General features: G+C 43.3%; 1 protein-coding gene across 1 annotated transcript in view; it reads right to left on the bottom strand.

Annotated features, from left to right (window-relative positions):
• Positions 1–17,828, bottom strand: part of LMNB1 (lamin B1) — a 53,019-nt gene extending 35,191 nt beyond the window's left edge. Inside the window, exon 1 of the mRNA XM_064595844.1 lies at positions 17,297–17,828. Coding sequence (XP_064451914.1) covers positions 17,297–17,655 — 359 coding nt within the window. The 5' untranslated portion in view covers positions 17,656–17,828. The remainder of the gene's footprint in view (positions 1–17,296) is intronic.
• Positions 17,829–25,437: the final 7,609 nt, after the last annotated feature.

The raw sequence follows: 25,437 nt of genomic DNA, 5'->3' as shown, positions 1-25,437 counted from the left end.
GGATTCCACTCTCATAAGGAAATCAATCATAAAGAATTATCTTAATCAACACATTAAAATTGTCAGCAACTTTCTCAATGAGTGCTAGGAAAGAGAACAAAGTACAGAGTGCTGCAAGAGTACGTGATATAACTTCTGGATAAAAATGTCACATTCAACACAACTCCATTTTTACCCCTTCTAGAAACCCAACTAAAACAGCAGAGGCACAAATCCATAATGAAAAAAGTAAAGAGGAAATAACAAAACTGTGGAAGCTGAACATGGATGAATGAGTGAAAATGAGCTTGGCCAACACAAGAGTGCTGAATCCTAAGCCAGACACAGGGATACCTGAGAAGTAACCTACTTTATACTACAGATACTGTTGATAACAAGAGATACCTTGGTAACTCCTAAGTAGAACTAGCTGAAAATCTATTAAGAAGCAGACAACTACTCCATACCATGCTCCTGGGCCAAAAGACCCTCATCCACCATGGCAAAAGATGAAAGGTTTACTCTCTAAGGAAAGTAAGCAGAATCTTAGACCTGGCAGTTACATGACACACCCAGAAACAGGGGAACTCGGAGGACTTGTACAGATGCTGGTATCTCCTCTCAACCTCCCTGAGCTTACAGTAAGCTGGGCAGCTAAACCCCATAAAGACAAAAACACTGACAGTGGGGGTTCGCAATGAAATGATCCTGCCATTGCACCCAGAGTGAAGCTTGGTCAAGAAGCCCCACTCATGCACATGGCTTTCCATCAGATTCTGACAGCCATTCCTGAATATAAAGGTACATCCAACAGTCATCAAACATTTGAGAAAAACTCTCACTGTGGATTAACTCACCCAACGTCCATTCCACCCTCCCAGTTCTGCTTTCCTAAACTGGAAAGCTAAAAACGTCATTTTCCAGAATTTCTTGCAGGTAGGATTTTGGAGAAAAATTAGGTACTCTAATGCATCTGTAAGTGATATCGAAGAAGTTTTGTTTTTGTTTTTGTTTTTTTTAGATTCCTGAGGATTTCCTATGAAATCATGGCATCTGCAGAGATAGTTTTACCACTTCTTTCCTAGTCTGGATGCCTTTTATTTCTTTTTCTTTTTTTTTTTTTTAAAGATTTTATTTATTTGACACAGAGAGAGAGGAATCACAAGTAGGCAGAGCGGCAGGGAGCGGCAGAGGGAGAAGCAGGCTCCCCGCTGAGCAAGGAGCCCGATGTGGGACTTGATCCCAGGACCCCAGGATCATGACCTGAGCCGAAGGCAGACGCCCAACAACTAAGCCACCCAGGCGCCCCCTTTTATTTCTTTTTCTTGCCTAACTGCCCCCGCTAGAACTTCCAGTACATGTTGAGTGCTAAGTGGTGTGACTGGGCATCCTTGTCTTGCTCCTGATATTAGGAAGAAAGCAGCCAGTCTTTACCATTAAGTATGATATTAGCCATAAATTTTTTACAGATACTCTTCATCAGGTTAAGAAGCTTCCTTTTATCCCTCATTTGAATATTTTTATCATGAAAGAACAGTACACTTTGTCATTTTTTTTTTCTTTTTTAAAGATTTTTATTTATTTATTTGACAGAGAGACACAGCAAGAGAGGGAACACAAGCAGGGGGAGTGGGAGAGGGAGAAGCAGGCCTCCCGCCAAGCAGGGAGCCCGATGCAGGACTCGATCCCAGGACCCTGGGATCATGACCTGAGCTGAAGGCAGTCGCTCAACCAACTGAGCCACCCAGGCGCCCTGTCATATGTTTTTTATGCATCTATTGAGATGGTTGTTGCCCTTCATTCTATTAATATGGCTTATTGCAGTACTGACTCTCACAGACTGAAACAACCCTGTACTCCCAAGATATAACCCCTTGGTGATGGAATGTAGTCCTTTTACAAGGTGGTAGGTTTGGTTTGCTACCATTTTGTTTGGGGAATTTTTGCACCTATACTCCTAAAGGACACTGCTATGTGACACTTCCGTGGTCTGAAGTTTCTCCAAAGGAGGGGTCCAGTGTCCATTCTCCAGTTTGCTGGGTGTCATGAGGCAGGTGTCTGTAGCAACCGCACCCTGCACTGACACATGCAAAGACCTAAATACATAGAAAAAGAAATTAACTTGGAGCACAAAGGAACTGGGAAGGAAATAAAGACTTCTGAAAAGATAAGAGGAAATACTGCATACATGAAATTTAAACAAGATCAAGACAGTATAAAGAAACATCAAGAGAGTACAAAGAAGCTATGAAAAATTTTTAACAGGGCAGCAAAAACTGGAAGATAAAATTGAGAACATCCAGGAGAGAAAAAAATTTTTAAATAGAACGCTAAAGAATCAATTTAAGAAGTCCAAGATCTAAATAACAAGAGTCTCAGACAGTAGTAAAATAGGAGAAAATCATGAATAAAATAATTTTTTAAAGTTTCCAAGGACTGATGGACATGAATTTCCAGACTGAAAACTACCACCATATGACCAGCAAAATGGAAGAAAAAGAGATCCACACCAAGAAACATCCTTAAGAAATTTCCGAACTGGGGGCACCTGGGTGGTGAAGTCAGTTAAGTGTTCAATTCTTGGTTTCTGCACAGGTCATGATCTCGGAGTCATGAGATTGAGCCCTGCATCCAGCTCCACATTGGGCGCCGAGTCTGCTTGAGATTCTCTCTCCCTCTCCCTATGCCCCTCCCCCCTGCTTGTGCATGCTCTCTCTCTCTCTCTCAAATAAATAAGTAAATACAGGTTTTATTTATTTGAGAGAGAGTACAAGCAGGGGGGAGGGGCACAGGGAGAGGGAGAAGCAGACTCCCCACTGAGAGGGGAGCCCAACAGGGGGACTTGATTCCAGGACCCTGAGATCATGACCTTAGCCGAAGGCAGACACTTAACCAACTGAGCCACCCAGGTGCCCAAATAAATAAATCTTAAAGAAAAAGAAAATTTCAGAATTGGACCAAAAAAAAAAAAAGATGCTACAAGCTTTCTAATTTTTCACTCATTAGTACTTCTTAGCAACAATAAAAGCTAGAAAACTATAAAGCATGCTTTCAAAATCCTTAGGAAATATCCTTTACAACTTAGAATTCTATATTCAAACTGTCAATGTTTAGGCAACACAACTAGCCTAGAGAAGCGCACAAGGCTCTGAATGCTATTTCTTCAGTAACATAAAATTAAAAACAAAACACAACAAAAAGTGATTCTAAATGACTTGATATTTTTACAGTATCAAGTCTTCCTATATAAATTAGACAAAACTAAGTGGGGGAAAAAATGCTATCTTCATAGGTAATCAAAAGACTGGGTACAGGGAAGAAAAACTCAGGACAGAACTCTAATGAGTTCTGTTGGAGGTTATGTTCATAGCACACACGGGCATGGCTGCCGTTAACACAAATGTATGTGCTCCTGAAAACTCTTAACATCTGCAGACACTAGAGTAACAGATCAAATGGGAAAATAAAGTTGGAACAACCCTCTCAAAACCTATGCAGTTTTCTAGCCACAACACCAGCAATAACATAAATAATTAATAATTAGTACCTCAGGAGATGACTTGGACAACCCTGGTAAGGAGTGTAGTGTGGCTACAACTACCTCGAGAGATGCTTCTAAGTGCACAGGAGCAGGCATGCTGGCTTGCAGGAACTGAGACAACAGACAGACGGAGAGCTCTGAACAGACCACCAACTAGAAAAGCAAAGGGAATGCACCTCTCTGGGAGAGGGAACCCCAGGAGCAGGCACTCACTTTTGATGTTCTTAAAATAAAGTTGAAAAGCAGAAACAGACCCATAAATATGGAGAACAAACTGAAGGTTGCCAGAGGGGTGGGGCATGGGGGGGATGGACAAAATGGCTGAGGGGAAAGGGGATACAGGCTCCCAGTCACGCAATGAATGAGTCAGAGATGAAAGGTACAGTATAGGGAATACAGCACTGGTATTGTAAGAGTGTACAATGGTAGTAAAATAGAGTTATACGGTAACAGATGGTAGCTACACTTGCAGTGAACACAGCATTATGTACAGAGCTGTGAAATCACTATGTCATACACCTGAAACTAATGTAAGATTGTACGTCAAGTGTACTTCAATTAAAAAATAAAAAATAGTAGGGGGCCCCTGGGTGGCTCAGTCCGTTAAGCGTCTGCCTTCGGGTCAGGTCATGATCCCAGGGTCCTGGGATCCAGCCCCCTATCGGGCTCCCTGTTCAGTGGGGAGCCTGCTTCTCCCTCTGCCTCTGCCCCTCCCCACCCCCCATCCTCTCACTCGTGCCCCCTCTCTCTCAAATGAAAAAATTAAAAAATCTTTAAAATAAAACAAAATAACAAAATAAGAGTTGAAAGTGGAACTGAAGGCTTTCTTTACCTCTGAACTCTACTCCTGATATTCTGGTTCCCCTTTACTAGATATAAAGTCATATATAAATCAGTACAACCTGCAATTACGATAATATCATTTCTGTATTTAAAAGCCACATTTGAGCTAACTGGTGTTAAAGAAGGATTTGTAGCAACACACTGAATGAATACTTTAAAAAAACCAAAAGCTGATCTAAAGCAATCTAAACTAAAATGTAATGTACTAGGAGGATAACAGGAAGAAAATATATTATGGATAATAGAATGAAGAACTCAATTCCCCATCTTCCATAGCACAAAGTCAATAATGTCATTTAGATACAGAAATAAATACCAAACGAGCAGTGAAAATAAATGAAGGTAACCTTTTCTCATGAGAAGCCTTGGGAGAACTGATAAGAGTCCTTAAATTATGTACACACATAAACACTGCTGGGTAGTCCTAGGTTGGTTAGTTTGTTTTTCAAGGCTCATATTAAAAACATCTGATAGTCAGGGAAGACTTCCCTAAAAAATGGGTACAGTGGACATCTGAGAGATGAGAAATTAACCCAAGGATGAGAGAAGTCCAAACAAAGGAAAGCGCTTTTGCGAAGTTGCTATTAAGAGGGAGCATGGTAAACAGGGTTGAATAAAGGACTTCACAGTGAGGGGAGAGAGCAAGACCAAGTATAGTGAGAGATGAAGCTGGAATCAGAAAGGAGCCAGCTCATGCAGAGAAGAACTTTGAGGTAGGATGACCACTATGTCCCAGTTTGCCCAGGACAATTTCCATTCATGCCAGTTGTCCCAGCATAATTTATGGCTTCCTCTTTCACACATAAGTATCCCTATTTGGATACTAACTTACATGGTCACCCTGCAATTGGGTAATACTGAGGGTTTCAGTCTTTATCCTAGAAGCTACTAAAATGTTTTAAGCAAAAGAGGTGAAGTGCATTATCAGACGGATAAGTGCTCTGGCCCCCTACCCAATGTTTTATGATATAAAGTTCAACTGAGAATCTACTTTGAATAAACCTCTAAGAATGTCTCCTCTTCAGAGCCAACATTCTTGTACAAGTAATCTCACAATCTCTTTCTTCCCACTCCTTCCTTAATTATCCCACTTCCTTTGATCCTACCTCCCTTTACTAGCATTAGGCACTCCTCACAATCAACAATAACCTTCCAGCCACCAAAGTTAATAGATACTTTTAGGCCTTATCATACCAAAACTACACTAGCATTCCTTCAGAAATCTCCTTGTCCTATGACTCAACCTTGTTCTACTTCTCTATTACTTACCATCTCCACTGTGGGTTTTTCCTCTCTCTACCTAGTCCTCCCATGTAGATGTTTTCCATGTCTTTGCCCCCTTCTCTTTTGTCTTTATCCGCAAATATCACCCATGTTCCTAAAACTATACCTCCAGTCAAAGTCTCTTCTCAGAGCTCCAGGAAAGTACTCTAGATTGCCAGCTAAGATCTCCACCTAGGAGTCCAACAAGCAACACTAATTCACCACTAACCCTGAGTAGGTCCTCTAAACCAGTTCCTTATCCATCAAGCTCTAAGAGCAATACTTCCCCAGGCACCCAAGCAGAGAAGCAGAGTCAGCCTAGACTCTTCTCCCCAATCTCCCAGGCTTAGCATCTCTTAAATGCACTTTCTGTCCTTTCCCACTGCCTGCCTGAATTCAGGAGCCACCTCATAACTTCCCAAGTGTCCTTATGGACGTTTTACCTCTATTCTTTGTTTCCTCCACAGAATGGCCAGACCATTCATCCATTCATGTCACTTTTTTCTTGAAGCTCCTCATTTCTTAAAATTCAACTGTCCTCTACCACATACATACATATATATTGCTCTAATTAGATGAAACTACTTGCCATTCAGGAAAACACCCTCTCCTAATGTTTTCCAGCCAACTCGTACTTACTTAGCTCCCAACACTTAGCTCAGACTTCAATGCCTCCCCAGTCCCCTTGGGATATCTTTCAAAACTTCAAAAGGCTCCCAGTTTGCCTTAAGTGGTAGTCTTTTCCTCCACAGCACCATGTGGATACCTACCATCATAACACTTATTACACTGTACTAACGTCCTGCATTTACATTATCACAATAGCACAGTCTTTGTTTTCTGCCTTGCCCACAAGACTGTAAGCAACTTGATAACAAGGACTGAGTGTCCCATCTATTCCCAGCATCTGGGTCAAGGCCTGGCATATAGTACCATTCCACAAATGTGTGCTGAATAAAAAATGAAAAGAACATTTCTCAAAAAAAAACTTTTTTAAATTTAAATTTTAAAAAATCAGTTCTTTCATGAGTATTAAAGACTTAGAGCTTTTAATTCCTCTTAAAATTACTATTAAGGCAGAGTAAAGAAAGAAAGTAGCTTTTTAAGAAAAGGTAAATTCATCTTCAGTAATTCATCTTCACCCTTTCCTTATTAGCAAGTGAAGCTGTCCATTAGTATTTCAAACAGCTGTTTCCATTTCTGCACTCTACTGACAAATCCAAAATTACCTCCTGGGGACTATGAACTATCACTGAGAAAAATGCACATCCAGTACCATTTGCAAAAATAACCAAACAGACCTGAAAATCAGCTGTCCCATGTAAGGGTTCAAGTCCCAATGCAATGACAGTGCGTGGTGAGCCTGCTTCAGGTTGGTAAACCATAGAACAGCACTGATGTAGGGATTACATGAAATGGCACAGGGGGGCACCTGGCTGGCTCAGTTGGTGCACACGTGACTCTCGATCTCCAGGTCATGAGTTCAAGGCCCATGTTGAGCACAGAGCTTACTTTAAAAAAAAATTGAAATGATCCATGTATAAACTCTCTGGCAATGCTAGAAGACAGAGCTAGGACTTATTCTAGCTCTACCATTTATCTGCTAAGTTCTCTGAACCTCAAGTTTCCTCACTCATCAAACAGGGCTATCATAAGGCTTAAAAGACAGTGTCCATGAAGCATCTAGCACCGTGCCTGGCGAACACGGCAAGCACGAAGTCAATGTTAGCACTTTCTGTCCTGTATCTTGCACAAGTACTTTAATCTCCGTAGGTCTCAATTTCTGTATCCACAAAATGAGTTGGTTAGATTGCACGATCCAAGACCTCTTCTAGCAGCAAAAGGGTTCTAATTCTGTGTTCAGTAAATCCAAATGCAGTGAAGGCAAACAGTTAAAATGTAAAAGGACCAAGTAAACAGATTAGCTAAGGAAAACAGTATTTATCATCTAGGCCTACACCAAAAATATCAGCAAAAACCTAAGATTGTAACGTGAGTTTTGATTGTTTGACCCCTTTATGCCAACAACATTAGCATTATGATATAAAAATGATCAAGAACTTGGGACATCTGGGTGGCTGTTGGTTAAGGGTACGTCTCTCGATTTCGGCTCAAGTCATGATCTCCAGGTCCTGAGATCAAGCCCCATGTCAGTCTCTGTGCTAGGTGTGGAACCTGCTTGGGATTCTCTCTCTTTCTCCCACCCTACCCCTCTCTTAAAAAAAAAAAAAATCAAGAACTAGAAAAAATTTCCAAAATTAAAATTAAATTCCTCTAAACAGGAAATGGACCCTCATCTGCTGCTGATGGCATCAAGAATTGGCAAAATGGTAATTACTTTACCCAGTGGTTAACATTTAACCAGTAAACTAGTTAACATTTAACCATTAAGTTAACCAAAAGAAAAAACCTGTTATACTGTCAGCAAGAGAGAAGAGGATCATCGTGGTGCTCTAATGGCCTCTGAGAAATTGGGTAGATATATAGTCAACTGTGAAGCATACATCCTTGATCACTGTAAGCTAAGTGACCAATAAAGTTACCAATGTATCTTTAAAATGTGTTAAATGATAGTACAGTACATTTACTGACATGTAAAGATATTCACAAAATAGTGCTGCATGAAAAAAGGTTACATATCAGTATTTATCAAGAATGATTTTGTTAAGGGGCGCCTGGGTGGCTCAGTTGGTTAAGCGACTGACTGCCTTCGGCTCAGGTCATGATCCTGGAGTCCCTGGATCGAGTCCCGCATCAGGCTCCCTGCTCGGCAGGGAGCCTGCTTCTGCCTCTGACCCTCCCCCCTCTCATGTGCTCTCTCTCTCTCATTCTCTGTCTCAAATAAATAAAATCTTTAAAAAAAAAAAAAAAAAGAATGATTTTGTTAAAAAAAAACATTTTTTGTTAATAATATGGATATTAACCGGAAAACTTCAGAGCTTTTTTACGGAACTAAGGGTGATTTTAATTTTCCTCTTGGTGCAAACCTGTCTTTTCTAATTTTCCATAAAACATAATTTTTGTATAATAAAAAAGCTCATTTTTTTTAATTTCCCCAAATATAACAGCCAACACACAATCCCCTTCCCACAGAAGTACAGTGAAAAAAAGAAGTTAAAAACCCTGATTAGGAAACTTCCTTAGATCCCAGTAATAACTGGGAACTTCAGTTAGGCTCCCATCACTCACTTGACGCCTCAGCCTCAATCTCACTATTTGTGAATGAAAACAGACCTACACTTATGATATAAAATTCTAAAGATCTCTAACTCAGACATACCAGAGGTGATGTCATCTGGACAAATTAAAGAACAAATATTAACAGACTGTGCAGAGGGGGAAAAAAAAGAATCAGCAGCATATTTTTATAACGCTTTATCTTTTATTCCATGTTTACTTTCTTAAATCTGGGTACACTAAAAGATTATCTAGTTGAAGGGATTAAACCTAGGGATTAAATTCCAACAACTCCAACAGGTATCTTGCTCTACCAAACATCCTTTGAAAGCACAGAAAGGAAGTGTTATGACAGTTTAATTACTTAGGTTTGCTTCCTAGACTTTAACACCAATTCTAGGGGTTTCATCCTTCCATTTATTCCCCTGAAAATTAACTTTAGCATGCAAGTTTATAGCTCTTGTATTAAGGCCAGGTGTTACTGTCAACTTGTTTCTACCAGAGCAAAATAAGGACATGAACAAAAGACAAGTAAAACATGAAGGTTTCTGTTTTCCAACTAATCATCCTATGTACAAAGAAAAATTCCCTAAAGCAGATTAGCATTTAGTATTTTAGGTTTGAAAACTGAACAAGAATGTTAAAACAAGCCTACAGAGTTGTTTACCCTATGACATTTCCTAAATTTAATTCCATCAGTGACTAAAATATGTAGAAAGCCAACAAAGGAAGTATATGCATGTACTAAGTCCAAATATATAGTAAATTCCAATGCCCCTCCCTCCCCACTAGGAAAGTAATAGGAAAAATTATTTTATATTTACATTTCAGTACTCTTTAAAATGGCTACAATTTTTAGCAGTATTCCTTGCTAAAATATTAGCAATATTTTATACAAATACTGCTGGGTAAAAATTCATCCATTATTATGACACAAGTAAATAACAGGCTAAAAAATGGTTTAAGTTTCTTAATTCTTCCTGAGACTCTGAAAACTACTACTCACTCCTAATCCTAATTATACAGACGAGGAAATGCAGACTCAAAGAATTAAAGTACCTGCCCCAAGTCACAAAAAATAAGCTGCAACTTCATGTAGTCCTCCTGCTTGATACAACCCAATCTCATGCTATTGTGACTGACAGCGTCCCAAATATATTTGTTAGCAGCAAGTAAGTACCAGTATGCACTTTTAAATGAAAACACGCAAACCCAAATGTAATAACAGAGCAAAATCAAAAGAATGTTATTTTGCCCAAAGAAATATACAAATAGACTTAATCTCTCACCCGCAAATCCATCTTCCTCAAAGCAATGGTGCTTGGGACTGGAGACAGAAAGTCAACAAATCTTCAGGTGTATATATACCATGAAGAAACACAGTCAACATTATACTCTTTGGACAAAAAATAAACTTTTATTTTCATTTAATTATACTTAAAAAGAAGCACCATTTGTTTTGAAAAGGCAAGAAATTATGCTTTAAATCATCAGATTTTGTACATTATCTCAAAGATTAATTTGAAAACAGTGGCTTTGAGGCCTAATACCTATAAAACATGAAACTATTTCATGAGACATTCTTTTTAGTTTTTTTAAATGGACAGTAAAACTGGCTCAGCATCTTAAACAACCCTACAGCATCCATTATGTTATATACCAGTAAGCCCCCATCACCACTTTCCTAATTAATTCATAACTCTCCAAAAGAGAAACTTTACTTTAGAGTTAATTTTGCACCTTTTCAAGCTTTAAAATCTACCACAAAACAAATGAGGAATAAAAGACAACTTCTAGAACTTGATGAATCCAGTGAACTTAATAAAAAGCAATCAGTTTAAAAACACAAATCCAGGGACACCTGGGTGGCCAATCAGTTGAGTGTCCAGCTTTTGTTTTTGGCCGAGATCACGATCTCGGGGTCATGGGATCAAGCTCTCTCCCTCCCTCCCAGTCTGCCCCTCCCACCACTCCCACTCATGTGCTCTCCCTCTAAAATATATAAATAAATAATATCTTTAAAAAAAAATAAAAGCACAAATCCATATTCTCCTATATGCACTTCCAGAGTTTCTAAAACCTAAAATTTTCATTAATTCATTTGCTGATAAAACCTGACCTAAATGGACATGAGGCTATTTTTAGTCATCTTTCTCCACTTACTATAACTATTAATATCTTGCCTTGCAGAAATACCTGTTTCACAATGGAGTGCTACCCCCCAGACCCCACTGGGGATATCCTATACAGTACATGCACATTACCTTCTTTAAAATTCAAAGTGTTTTTACTTTCAGAACACACCTGGCCTTAAGGATTTACACAAAAAACTGGGAACCTGTAACACCGAAAAAAAAAATTGTACCCACAAAATTAGTTACTGAACTACCTACCAACAAATTGAATTCTCTTTTATCTAGCTTCCCTGTATAATTAGTTAATACTGAATGTCAATCTTCCCTTTTTGTTTAAAGTGTTGACTGATAGCACTCATCATCATTCTTAGAAATTGTTGCCCAAAAAGTTTCCAATCAATATAAACAGGTTTGGACTGAATCAGAGTAGCTATATCTTAGATCTGAGATGTTTTTCTGTGATAGACCAAGTGTATGGAAGCTATTATCAAATTCTCTCCAGCAGGACCAAACGTCTCCACGAATTCTTCTGTCTTTGAGGTACAGTGTGTGCTGAGGAACCAAAAAGGGACCAAGTAATTTTAGAATCTGTATTTTTTTTTTAAGATTTTATTTATTTGAGAGAGAAAAAACAAGAGAGAGAGAGCATGAAGGGGGTGCACAGAGAAAGGGACAAGCAGACTCCCCACTGAGCAGGGAGCCCTAGGTGGTGCTCAATCCCAGGAGCCTGAGATCATGACCTGAGCCAAAGGCAGACACTTAAGGGAATGAGCCACCCAGGCGCTCCTGGAATGTATAATTTTCTTAACCCACCTACATGATACACTAATTACAAAGACTCTAAATAAAAAACTAAAAACAGAAAATAATTATCAAACAAAAGAGTTAAATGGACCCAAACAGACAAAAAATTTCTTCCTTTACATCTTACAAATTATACTTCAATTATTGGTCAAAATTAAACGACTTGCAAGATTTCTACATATAGGCATTAGCCGCCCCACTATACCCTAATAAAAAGGCAGTTAAGTATGCCACATGAAATAAACCTATAGCATCAAAGTGAATTGGGAAGGGATCATCAGCAGACATTCCAAAAAATTTCTAGAAGATGAAGAGTATATAAAAGTACATATCACAAAACATGCATAGAAGGACTACAGGGGAAAGTGCGGGAGACTCAAAATGGGGCCATTAACTCATGGAACAGCTTTGCACCTGATCCTCCTCAGCTTATCTTACCCTAACTACAGGCTTTCCAGCAAGTTAGCCAAGGGCACAGCCCATTCATACATAGAGGTCCTAATTTGTCCTTGCATCAGAAAAGGCAGGGAAGGAGCTACCTGAACAACTAAAGCAGTGATGCTCACCCATTCATTTATAAATGGTGACAATCAAGGATCATGCACATGACAAAAATCACTTGCAAAAAAAACTAAACCAAACAAAAGGAACAAGTGACCAGGGAGGGAAAAAGAGATAATCCAGTAAACAGAAAAGAATTTAAAAAAAAAAGAAAATCCTAAGTATTATCCTCAGACAGAATAAAGAAAATAATGCATCCTTAAAACAGAAACAGAGTGAATGAAAGAGAAATACCTGTACAAAAAGATTTCTTGGAATTAAAAGTATGACTTCAGCCTTTACAATGTCACTACTGAGCTACGGAAGAGTCAAAATAATTTCTGAGAATGGAAAAAAAATTATGAGACAGAAGTGTTCAACATCTCCACCAGAGAACAAAGAAAACAAAGCACAGAAAGTATGGAATAAAGTAAGTTTCCCAGAGCTAAATAAAGATTAAGGCTTTAAATAAAAAGAAACTATTGGCAACAGTAAGAATGCATAATGGAAATATCCATTCCTAGGCTCACCACCATGCAATTTCAGAAAATCGGGATAAAAGAAAATTCCAGAGCTTACACAGAGGAAAGGCAAAAGCAATTACCAAAAGAAAGTAACTGTGGGGCGCCTGGGTGGCTCAGTTGTTAAGCGTCTGCCTTCAGCTCAGGTCATGATCCCAGGGTCCTGGGATCAAGCCCCACATTGGGCTCCCTGCTCAACAGAGAGCTTGCTTCTCCCTCTCCCACTCCCCCTGCTTGTGTTCCTGCTCCCACTATCTCTCTCTCTCGGTCAAATAAATAAATAAAATCTTAAAAAAAAAAAAAACTGTGACTGGCATCAGACAGAGATCACAACACTGGATGCTAGAAGACAATGAAGCAATATGATAATTCCCAAGTTCTGAGGAAAAAATGCTGAACCAGTATTCTATACCTAACCCAACTATCAATCAATCATGAGACAAAACAGTTACCTTCAGACACACAGGACTCAGAGTTTACATCCTGCCAATTTTTCTAAGTTACTTAAGATGCTCTCCAACAAAATGAGGGAAGACACCAAGGAAAGGAAAATATGTGATCTAGGGGGAAACTGGGTCTAAATCGGGTTGATTCCTAGGATGTCAGCTGCACAGCATGTCTTAAGTGCAGAAAGGCTCAGGGGAAAAAAGAATAGTTATGTAAAAGATATTACAATTACATATCTTTAAAAAGTCTTCTTTATGTCCATCGACAGATGAATGGATAAAGAAGATGTGGTATATATATACAATGGAATATTATGCAGCCATCAAAAGGAATGAGATCTTGCCATTTGCAACGACGTGGATGGAACTGGAGGGTATTACGTTGAGCGAAATAAGTCAAACAGAGAAAGACATGTATCATATGATCTCACTGATATGAGGAATTCTTAATTGCAGGAAACAAACTGAGGGTTGCTGGAGTGGGGGGTGGGGTGGGAGGGATGGGGTGACTGGGTGATAGACACTGGGGAGGGTATGTGCTACGGTGAGCGCTGTGAATTGTGTGAGACTGTTAAATCACAGATCTGTACCTCTGAAACAAATAATGCAATATATGTTAAGAAAAAAAAAAGAAGAAGGTAGCGGGAGGGGAAGAATGAAGCGGGGGAAATCGGAGGGGTAGACGAACCATGAGAGACGATGGACTCTGAAAAACAAACAGGGTTCTAGAGGGGAGGGGGGTGGGAGGATGGGTTAGCGTGGTGGTGGGTATTGAGGAGGGCACATTCTGCATGGAGCACTGGGTGTTGTGCACAAACAATGAATCATGGAACACTTCATCTAAAACTAATGATGTAACGTATGGGGATTAACATAAGAATAAAAATAAATAAATATAAAAAATAAAATAAAATAAAAAGTCTTCTTTAGTCAACAAGACTAATGAAAAGGCCATTTTAGGGACAAAATTGTACCCAAAAAATCAGGATTGGGGCACCGGGGTGGCTCAGTCAGTTAAGCGTTTGACTTCGGCTCAGGTCCTGATCCCAAGCTTCACTCACACTCAGTGGGAAGTCTGCTTGTCCCTCTGCCCCTCCCCTCTCCTACCTCCCCCTCATGCATAAGCTCTCTCTCTCAAATACATAAATAAAATATTAAAAAAACATTTTTTTTAATATCAGGGTTGAAACCTCAAACGAAGTAAAACGTGGCATATTTTGAGCAATTGATGGCATGTTTGAAAAGAAAATGCATCTGATGCGGAGAAAAGGAATATACACACAGATTTTTAAAAATTTTTTTAATCCCAGCACACTAAAGGATATCTCAGGGGATATTATTTTCAATTTTCAATCCCTAAACAGGCCTTCCTTAACCAAACCATCCCTTCACCCTCCTTTACTTTTTTTTTTTAAAGATTTATTTATTTTAGAGAGAGAGCTCACCTGCACATGTGAAGGGGAGGAGCAGAGGGAGGAGAGTCCCAAGCAGACTCTTCACAGAGCAGGACTAGATCTCACTACCAGATCATGCGAGACAAAACCAAGGGTCAGACACTTAACTGCGCCATCCAGGCGCCCCACCATGCTTTATTTTTATTCCTCTAATACCTGTTATTACCTAATATTATACCACAAACATTATTTTATCGATTCTAATACACATATTCTTCACTTTTTATCTTGCTGAAACTAGCATGCATCTTACAACCCATACATAGCATTTTTTCCACTTTAATTGACAAATAGACACACATCGCTGTGTAAGTTTAAGGCATACAGCATGATGGTCTGATTAAAATATACCAAGAAATGATTAACACAATAGGTTCAACTAACATCCATCTTCTCATGTAGATACAAAAAGAAGAAAAAAGGGGAAAAAATTCTCCTTGTGATGAGAACCATTAGGATTTAGCCTCTTAACTTCCCTATATATTGTATGGCATGATGACCTATAGACAGTGTGTTATACATTACATATCTCGTACTTATTTATCTTGTACTGTGTGTATGCTTTGACTCCCTTCCTCCATTTCCCCCTCCCCCTCCATACATACCATTTTATAACTACAGTCAGCCAGGTGGCAGTCTTGTTATGGCGTGAAAAACACTCAGTTAACTTTTGAAAAGAGTATAAAAGCATCAGCACCAAAATGCTTCAGATTAGATGAAACAGGACCTTCATCCATTTGCTGGGTATCGCCCAGCTGTACTCAGCAACATAAGATCAGTAATTTATTTAAATTTATTTAAAAATCTCTGTAATCTCTGCACATAAAACAGTGACTGGCACATAACAGATACTTAACCTGTCACATTTAACATCTCTGAAACAGAAATGAGTCCAACAGGATGGATCCTACACAGGTGGTTCTAATTTTTTTTTCTTAGTGGTACATACAGTAATGGCAAGTCATTACATGCAATGGCATCTAGGATATGAAAAAATTCAGTGACAAAAAAATACAAAAATTGGACAGTACAAAAAAAATGGACAATGGAGTGAGTGAAATGACCCACTTCAAAAGATGACTCCAAAGGTTGGTAAATCCAAGAAATAGAAAAATAAGCTTATTACTGAGTTATAAAACTAAACACCCAAATAAATAAAAACAAAGAGAGCTAAACACAATTGCCTCCTGGAAAAAGCAGAATGTCACCCGTCTTTCACTATAAGCCAATCTACAATTACTTTTTTATCAAGTGCACTTACTTTTTATGAACCATTTTTGAAATATTAATAAGGTGGGGAAGTAAAGATGCACACGTACAAAATCATAGAGATTGAGACAGGGGCATTCACATAGATACAGACAGACATTCATGGGCAGAGTCAAAGTCAAGAGTCAAACATACCCAGAAATTTCAACGGACAATGCAGGACGGAGACCATGAGTTCCGGAAGCAAATTTAACAAATATCTAAAGCATGACATCAACACTAGTTGCGTACTGATTATAATTATGCCATTTTGCTCATCGGAAAGTCAAGGTAGGCTCAGCAAAGCCTTGCCAGTTTATCCTCCTGCTCCGGACTCAGAGCTCAGACCCCCTTAGGTGTAATAATTACAAACTCAACCTCTCCACAACACTTCACACTCCAACAACCCTTTCCCCTGCCCTGGCCGGTCGTTAATTACAATGACAGACGCGGGGGCTGAAAAGGTCTCGCCAGGACCAGAAAGACCCAAGTGACTACATTAAAGGGGTGCACAAGCTCGGGAAGGAGACTGCTGCTGGGGGGGGGGGGGTAGGAAGTCCGCGGATCACAGAACGGTGGCCATGACATGCAAAAACCCAGCTTTCGTCGTCAGGTCCACAAAAGCACCCAAGGGAACCTGCGCCTGACTTTGCAGAAAGAAAGGACACCCTTCCCCGAAGAAAGCTTTTAAAGAGCTTAAACACCCAACTTGCCTTAGGCGGGCAGAGGCGCGCAGTTCAGACCCCGCCCCCCCCCCCCCCCCCCCCCCCCCGCCCAAGACAGGCGTAGAACGATTGCAAAATGTCACAGGGCCCAGACTGAGCGCGCCAAAGCGGGACCCACCCCCGGGAGACCGGGAAGCGGGAGGCAGGTCCCTCCCCTTCCTCTCTCCGCCCGCGCAGAGCTCATTCATTCTTGAGGAGGGCAGCCCATCTTCCCCGGCCGGCTATCCCTGCACCGCAAACCCACCCGCCGCTTTGTCTCCCGTCCGGCCGGAAACCGGAGCGCGCACTCGGGCGCGCGCCCAGACGCCACCACCCCGCACCTGGGGCCCGCCGGAGAACCCTTCTAAGTCTCGGGGTGCGAGGCCCGAAGCCGGCCGCTCCTCCTTGGCGGCCTCAGGTGCGCGCTTCGCTCTGTCCTGCTCGGTAGCCGGGAGACGGAAATGTGCATCCCGGTCGCACCGTCGCTCCAATTCGAGCCCCCTCCGCGACCCCTGTCCCCGCTAAGAAACACCCGATTCTCCTTCCGAAGGGCGTGGGCACCTGGCCCGGCTCTCCTGCCCCCCGAGCTGGAGTCCCCCGCCTCTTATGTGGGCTAACGCGGCCGCCAGGCGGGCACTCACTTGAGGACCAGCTGGTCGTGCTCGGCTTTGAACTTGCCCAGCTCGATCTGCAGCTTGGCGCGCTCGCGGGCCGTGTCGTCGAGCGCGCGTCGCGCGTCGGCCAGCTCGGTCTCGTACAGCGCCTTGAGGCCGGTGAGCTCGCGGCCGCGCACCTCCTCACGCTCCGTCACCTGCAGCTGCAGCGCGCTGTTCTCCGTCTCCAGGCTGCGCACCTTGTCGATGTACACGGCCAGCCGGTCGTTGAGCTCGCGCAGCTCCTCCTTCTCCTGCAGCCGCGACAGCCGCGTGGGGCTCAGCGGCGTAGCGGGGGCGCTGGCGCGGCTGCCCGACCGCGGCGGCACGGGGGTCGCGGTCGCCATGGCGGGCGGCGGGGCGACTGGCGGGCTGAGCAGAGCGGGGAGGCCGCGGGCAGCACGGGACACGGAGGGGGCTGCAGAGGGCGAAGCGGGGGACCGAAGGCACAAACCGACGACCCGCGCCCGCGGAGAAGCCGGCGTGGGAAGGGAGAAGCACCTGGGTCGGCGGGAGCCGGGTTACAGCACAAAGGGCCAAGGGGGAAGACTGCCAATCAATCAATCGTAAGCTGCCCTTTGTAAGGAAATATGCACACACACTCACACACACTCTCGGGACGATTCGGGGCGAGGGTGACCGGGAAGGCCGAGCAAGGTCCGCGCGCCGCCGCCGCCGCCGAGTCTCCCGCCCGCAGCACTTTGTTTCCTCTCAGGCGGCGCGGAGCGACGGGGGGGGGGGGGGGGGCGGGGGGAGGGAGCAGGGCGGCGGGGGGCGGAGGTGGCGCGGGCAGTGGCGCCGCACTCTCCAACATGGCCGGCGCGCGCCGGCACCTCCACGTGACCGTCGCCGGCCAATGGAGAGCCGGCGGCGCGCTCCGGGGCTCGGGGGCCGGGCCTGTAAATTCAAAATCGGGGCCTCGGGCAACCGTCAGCCTGGCGCGCGGGGCTGGGCGTGGCTGGGGAAACGCTGAGGGCGGCGGAGTGGGGCGCCGGGGACTGATCGCCCGGCGGCCCAGGGCCCCGCGGCGGCCGGGCCTTCCCGCCACCCCGCGAGGACCCCCGGAGGGGCCGGGCCTGCGAGTGGCGGGAAGGAGCCCCGAGGTTTTCCGGGGCGGGTCCGCGCCGCCGCCCACACCCAGCGGTTCAGGGAAATTCAAACATAAACGGCCGTAACAGCCGCACGCAAAGCTCCGAGCGGCCCGGACGGCCGCGGACGTTGTAACCTTATCCCCGCCCGGGCGGACGCGGCTCGGAAAAGGGCCTGGAGGCCCGGGCGCTGTGGAGTTACGTCATGGGCTCTGGTGTTCGGGGTTCAAAACCCACCGCGTGCCGGTGCCAGATGCAAGCCTTTATTTTTCTCTCGGAGGGAAAACGGTGCATCGCAGCACCTCCTCGCTCTCAAAACGACGTATGCGTGCGTGTCTTGGAGCGACCGAGCCCGCAGAAGGGCCAGAAACCCTGACTTGGGGCCACAAGTGACAGTAACGTATGAAGGAACCCGCACAAGCTGCCAAATTGTCTCGCCTCGCTAAAATCCAGTGCATCAAAATCTAAACGTGTGCAGATTTAAGTAGAAATGACTTCTTGCTTAAAAAAAAAAAAAAAAAGAGGGCGCCTGGGTGGCTCAGTCGGTTAAGCGACTGCCTTCGGCTCAGGTCATGATCCTGGAGTCCCGGGATCGAGCCCCGCATCGGGCTCCCTGCTCGGTGGGAGTCTGCTTCTCCCTCTGACCCTCCCCCTCTCATGCTCTCTCTCTCAAATAAATAAATGAAATCTTTAAAAATAAATAAATAAATAAGGGCGCCTGGGTGGCTCAGTTGGTTAAGCGACTGCCTTCGGCTCAGGTCACGATCCTGGAGTCCCGGGATCGAGTCCCGCATCGGGCTCCCTGCTCGGCGGGGAGCCTGCTTCTCCCTCTGACCCTCCCCCCTCTCATGCTCTCTCTCATTCTCTCTCTCTTAAATAAATAAATAAAAAATCTTAAAAAAAAAAAAAAAAAAACTAAAATGTATTCCAGGCTTGAGAAGAATAAATAGGGGTGCCTGGGTGGCTCAGTCGTTAAGCGTCTGCCTCCGGCTCAGGTCATGATCCCAGGGTCCCGGGATCGAGTCCCGCATCGGGCTCCCTGCTCGGCGGGGAGTCTGCTTCGTCCTCTGACCCTCCCCCGTCTCATGTGCTCTCTCTCATTCTCTCTCTCTCTCTCAAATAAATAAATAAAATCTTTGAAAAAAAAAAAAAGAAATTGTTTTAGGGGCGCCTGGGTGGCTCAGTCGGTTAAGCGTCTGCCTTCGGCTCAGGTCGTGATCCTGGAGTCCCGGGATCGAGTCCCGCGTCGGGCTCCCTGCTCAGCGGGGAGTCTGCTTCTCCCTCTGACCCTCCCCCCTCTTGTGTGCTCTCTCTCTCTCATTCTCTCTCTCAAATAAATAAATAAAATCTTAAAAAAAAAAAAAGAGGGCGCCTGGGTGGCTCAGTCGGTTAAGCGACTGCCTTCGGCTCAGGTCATGATCCTGGAGTCCCTGGATCGAGTCCCTGGATAGAGTCCCGCATCGGGCTCCCTGCTCGGCGGGGAGTCTGCTTCTCCCTCTGACCCTCCCCCCTCTTGTGTGCTCTCTCTCTCTCATTCTCTCTCTCAAATAAATAAATAAAATCTTAAAAAAAAAAAAAGAGGGCGCCTGGGTGGCTCAGTCGGTTAAGCGACTGCCTTCGGCTCAGGTCATGATCCTGGAGTCCCTGGATCGAGTCCCTGGATAGAGTCCCGCATCGGGCTCCCTGCTCGGCGGGGAGTCTGCTTCTCCCTCTGACCCTCCCCCCTCTTGTGTGCTCTCTCTCTCTCATTCTCTCTGTCTCAAATAAATAAATAAAATCTTAAAAAAAAAAAAATAAATAAGGGCGCCTGGGTGGCTCAGTCGGTTGAGCGACTGCCTTTGGCTCAGGTCATGATCCCGGAGTCCCGGGATCGAGTCCCGCATCGGGCTCCCTGCTCGGTGGGAGTCTGCTTCTCCCTCTGACCCTCCCCCTCTCATGCTCTCTCTCTCAAATAAATAAATGAAATCTTTAAAAATAAATAAATAAATAAGGGCGCCTGGGTGGCTCAGTTGGTTAAGCGACTGCCTTCGGCTCAGGTCATGATCCTGGAGTCCCGGGATCGAGTCCCGCATCGGGCTCCCTGCTCGGCGGGGAGTCTGCTTCTCCCTCTGACCCTCCCCCCTCTCATGTGCTCTCTCTCATTCTCTCTCAAATAAATAAATAAAATCTTAAAAAAAAAAAAAATCCCCCAAAATGTAACTGACCAGTAATTCTAGTAGAATGTCCATTAATCGCTTTGAAGAGTTTTCACTTTCAGGCTAACGTTTGCTGGAACTTACTGTGCCCTGCACCGGGCTCTTCGCGGCTTATCCGTCCACGCGGCCGCTCTGTGGTGGGGGAACTGTATTATTTCCCTTTGAAAATTCGCCCATTTAAGAGACGGATTTCCTTAAGGCGGCCCGGGAGGGACAGGACGACGTTTGAACCCAGACAGTTTCAAGTCAACTCCAGAGCCTCGCCCTTAACTGTAACCTAGAAGGCCACCTCATAATCTAGTGGGAACCCATCTGTAGAGTAATGACAGGTTAGCTACCTTAATAATGGTAGAAATGAAGACCAGGATGTTCTTTAAATATTAATCAAGTCGTGTACATAAGAATTAGTGAAGGGCACCAGGCTGCATATCACCCTGGAGGGATTTCTGGGCACCCTGAGCGAAGATGATCTCATTAATGGTTCTCCTTTCTGGCCTGTTACCTAAAACACCTCGCTGAGAAAGACTTGAAAGGCTTGTATCTTGAAGCTGGTGTTAGTTTAAAAGTAAATGCTCAGACAGTTTTAATAACTTAAGAAGGTCTTGAAAATCCAAATTACTGGTGAAAATCCAAGTTACTAAGGAATGTGAGCGCTGATCCAAGGTGGTAGAATCTAGCCCTGGAACGTAAGCCCACCTCCTGGAGGCCCTTTCCACTACCTGGATGGTTTGGTTTTCACGCCATCTCTCCCCTTTGCCTCAGCCCTTTTAAAAAATATTTTTAAGTATTTTCTCTCCACCTTTGAAGTGTCCAAACTGGATGTGAGGTGATTTCAGGCATGATCTCTGTTACTCTCAAGCCCATGAAGCTTTCTCTTGATAGAATCCCTCAATTTCCGATTGTGTTTAGGAGACAGCAAAATACAAGATACCTATCATACCTGGACAGAAGGCGCCCCGACTAGGATGGGGGGTGGGGAGGCAGGAAGAATGGAAGGAGATAGCGAAAGCTCACAGTAACCCAATTTGTACAGGGAGAGAGACAGGTGGCAGAGAGCGGAGCATGCAGTGCAAACAAATGGGCTAGCAAGGGCTGAAGTACAAAATGAAAAATATTGCTAAATGGTATCTCCTCGATATATACGATCACTGAATAGATCGCTGAATAAATGCAAGAAGAAATAAATCAATACATGGTCTTTTACTAGGCCACATTGTTTCTATTTAATACACTTTGCAAAGTTAATACTGTTTCCAGTTCTCATGAAAGCATAACAATAAATCATGTTTCAAAAGGTTGAGTGACTATCCAGCATCCCTTCAAACTCTGATTTTTATTTTTGTGTTTTAAAAAGAGCCAAAGAGTTTTAAAGCTGTCTTTATCATCTTCAAAAGCATTGTTCTCTTAGCAAAGCTGCATGAAATTTACATACTGCTCAAAATCATTTTCCAAATTGCTTGTTGAGATCTGGATATTTGGCAAAAGTAGAATTGGCAGAGTTCTTTTAACCCGGTGATTCCGTCTTAGTGATAACTTAGGATTTAGTTGAAAAGAGAAACCAATTTGCATTCTTGCATTTCAGTTTTATTTTATGCCAAATTATGGTCATAATGCTGCTTTACTTATAAAGGTTCTCTCTTTTTTTTTTTTATGTAGTGTTCCATGATTCATTGTTTGCGTATAACACCCAGTGCTCCATGCAATACGTGCCCTCCTTAATACCCATCACTGGGCTAACCCATCCCCCTACCTACCTCCCCTCTAGGTTGTCTTTAAAGCATTTCTTAAATTAGTATTTATGCATCTGGTTTTTAACAGTTTTTTTTAAAATCCTACAAAGGTATGCCCCTTCCCCCTATATTATGCATCTTTACCTTTAGAGTGGTAAAAATAAAAAAGACTGAAGTCAAAGTGTAAGGTTTATTTATACATAATTCAGCTGTTTCTACTCTGATTGGAACTGACCCTACTCAAAAGTTAAGGGCTTTCCTTTTTCATGATCAAATCTTTAGTCTTTGATGGATGGTTTTATCCCTACCCAATAACATTTAAATGTATTCATTTAAATTTAAACTACAGAGGTGAGACTTTTCTCACCTAAAATATCTTTGTTTCCTGACCCTACAGCTGAGTTCAAGAAAGCAGATGAAAAAGGAAAATATGATACTCCCATAATTGATGTACTAAAATAAAAGAATGAATTTTCAACCAGATGTCCACATGTTCTTCATTACCACAATTTTGGGGTACCATTCTTCTCAGGATGGCATTGTAAAACCAGGACTAAAGACAATCACACCATTCTCAGTTTTTAAGTTTAATAGCTTTGACATAGGTAGAGGAAAAGATTTTTGAAAAGAAAGGTGGTCTGGCTGAACGAGTTCCCTCCATTCCATTTTCACATCCCTACCATCTCTTCTCCAATAAGAGCCTCCTGACTGGGGAAGGAAGGAGAGTTTGTGGGAGTCACCGTCTCTTGTCCCACCCCTGGGCTGAGCTGAGGGTAGGAGTTGAAGATCCAAGAATAGAGGTGGTTTGTGCCTCACAACAAAGTTCCCTGTTCTTCCTTCTTGCTGCGGCAGAGCAGAATCCAAGAGCAGCCTTCGCTAGAACCATGGTAGCAGCCTCAAAAAAAAATGGCCACAAGGGGTATAGGAGCAATAAAAGAAATGTCGAATAGTCTAACCTTCTGTGATGGTTAATTTTGTGTGTTGAACTGAGCTGGGTGACAGTGCCCAGATATGTGCGCACACATTATCTGGATGTTTCTGTGAGGGTGTTTTGCATGAAATTAATATTTAGATCAGTGGGCTTTGAGTAAAGCAGATTGCCCTCCGTAATGTGGGTGGGCCTGGTCCAATCCGTTGAAGGCCTGAAAAGAACAAAAGACTGACCTACCCCAAGGAAGATGAAATTCTAACTGCAGACAGCCTTCAGCCTTGAACTGCAACAGTGGCTTTTCCTGGGTCTCCAGACTGCCAACCTAGCCTGCAGATTTTAGACTTGCTCACCTCCCTATTCACATGAACCAATTCCTTAAATTTCTTTGTCTATATATACATATCCTGTTGAATCTGTTTCTTTGGAGAATCCTAAGATACCTTCCCTATGTCCATAAGATGTAGAAGAGGTTAAAAAAAAAAAAAGCCAACAGATTGAAATGAATCAGTGGGAGAGGGACGATACAGACTGACCTGGGTGAACAGGCCCACCCAAGGCATGGTGGAGCCGTACACAATTCAGCAGAAGCACCGTGGACAGAAGTGACAGAGGCCAATGAGCTCAGGAACCACAAGAACCACATCTAGAAAAGGCCAGTACAGAGTAGAGACTGAGCAAAACCAAAAAGCAGATGGCTCTCCCTACAGCTGTTAAGAATCTCCCTAGACTAGGGCGCCTGGGTGGCTCATTGGGTTAAACGTCTGCTTTCAGCTCAGGTCATGATCCTGGGGTGCTGGGATCAAGCCCTGCATCGGGCTTCTTGCTCGGTGGGGAGCCTGCTTCTCCCCCTCCCTCTGCCTGCTACTACCCCTGCTTGTGCTCTCTCTCTCTCTGTCTGTCAAATAAATAAATAAAATCTTAAAAAAAAAAAAAAAGGAATTAGACACTTAAAAAAAAAATCTCCCTGGACTTAGACTCAATCTCAGGTAGTACTGGAAGGATGAAAAATCTGAGGGGTATTAAACTTGAACGTGATTGAAATATAAATCTAAACTGGTCCAGGCCCCAAGAGATTGAAATCCCCATCATCAAATAGTCCCCTACATCTCTTTACACTGCTTTTCTCCACCAGTAACTTTTTTTCCAACACAAGCTCTTCTCCGCAAGTTAGAAAAGCTGGCTTCTGGGCACCGCAGGCCTAAGTTCTCCTAGTAGCTCACAATAGAACAAATCTCAGGAAAACTGATTTGATTGCTTGTTCTGGTCATGTGCTCAGCCCTGAACCAATTACTATGTCCTCCTTGGCCAGGCCGAGGCCAAAATCCAGCACGTTGATAGGCAGGGGGCAGGGAGATTGGGAGTCAAGGCTATTATCACTAAACCACATGGGATGGGTTCCATAAAGAATGAGGAATGCAGGGCGCCTGGGTGGCTCAGTCGGTTAAGCGACTGTCTTCGGCTCAGGTCATGATCCTGGAGTCCCGGGATCGAGTCCCGCATCGGGCTCCCTGCTCGGCAGGGAGTCTGCTTCTCCCTCTGACCCTCCCCCCTCTCATGTGCTCTCTCTCTCATTCTCTCTCTCTCAAATAAATAAATTAAAAATCTTTAAAAAAAAAAAAAAGAATGAGGAATGCATCCCAAAAAGTGATGAACAGATGCTGGACAAACAAAAACAGTATGTGTCTACCTCATGAAAAGAGAGTGAGAGAATTAACCTAAGCAGTCCCTTTCTTGCCTAAAATTCTCCAGAGATTTGCATATTTTTAAAAGCCTGGGTGGCTCAGTTGGTTGAGCAGCCAATTCTTGGTTTCAGCTCAGGTCGTGATCTCAGGGTCGTGGGATGGAGCCCTGCGTCCAGCTCTGTGCTCAGCATGGAGTTTCCTTGTCCCTCTGCTCCTCCCCCAGCTCTAAAATAAAATCCTTTAAAGAAATAAAAAAATAAAAAATAAAAAAATTTTAAATGTTAAAATACAGGGGTGCCTGGCTGGCTCAGCGAGTAGAGCATGCAACTCATGATCTTGAGTTTATACGTGCAAGCCCCACATTGGGCATAGAGCTTACTTACATACATATATACATACATACATAAAGTTAAAATATAACTTCTTAAAGGTTTAAGATACCTAAAAAATCATATTCATCTACTCATGAATCCGTGCATTTATTCATCGAACATTTGTGGAGG

This window comes from Mirounga angustirostris, unplaced genomic scaffold, assembly GCF_029215605.1.
Source record: "Mirounga angustirostris isolate CCGP_5_RB_7025 unplaced genomic scaffold, mMirAng1.0.hap1 SCAF_7, whole genome shotgun sequence".
NCBI lineage: Eukaryota > Metazoa > Chordata > Mammalia > Carnivora > Phocidae > Mirounga > Mirounga angustirostris.
The sequence above is the reverse complement of the archived record's forward strand: the minus strand, read 5'-3'. Positions and strand labels throughout refer to the sequence as shown.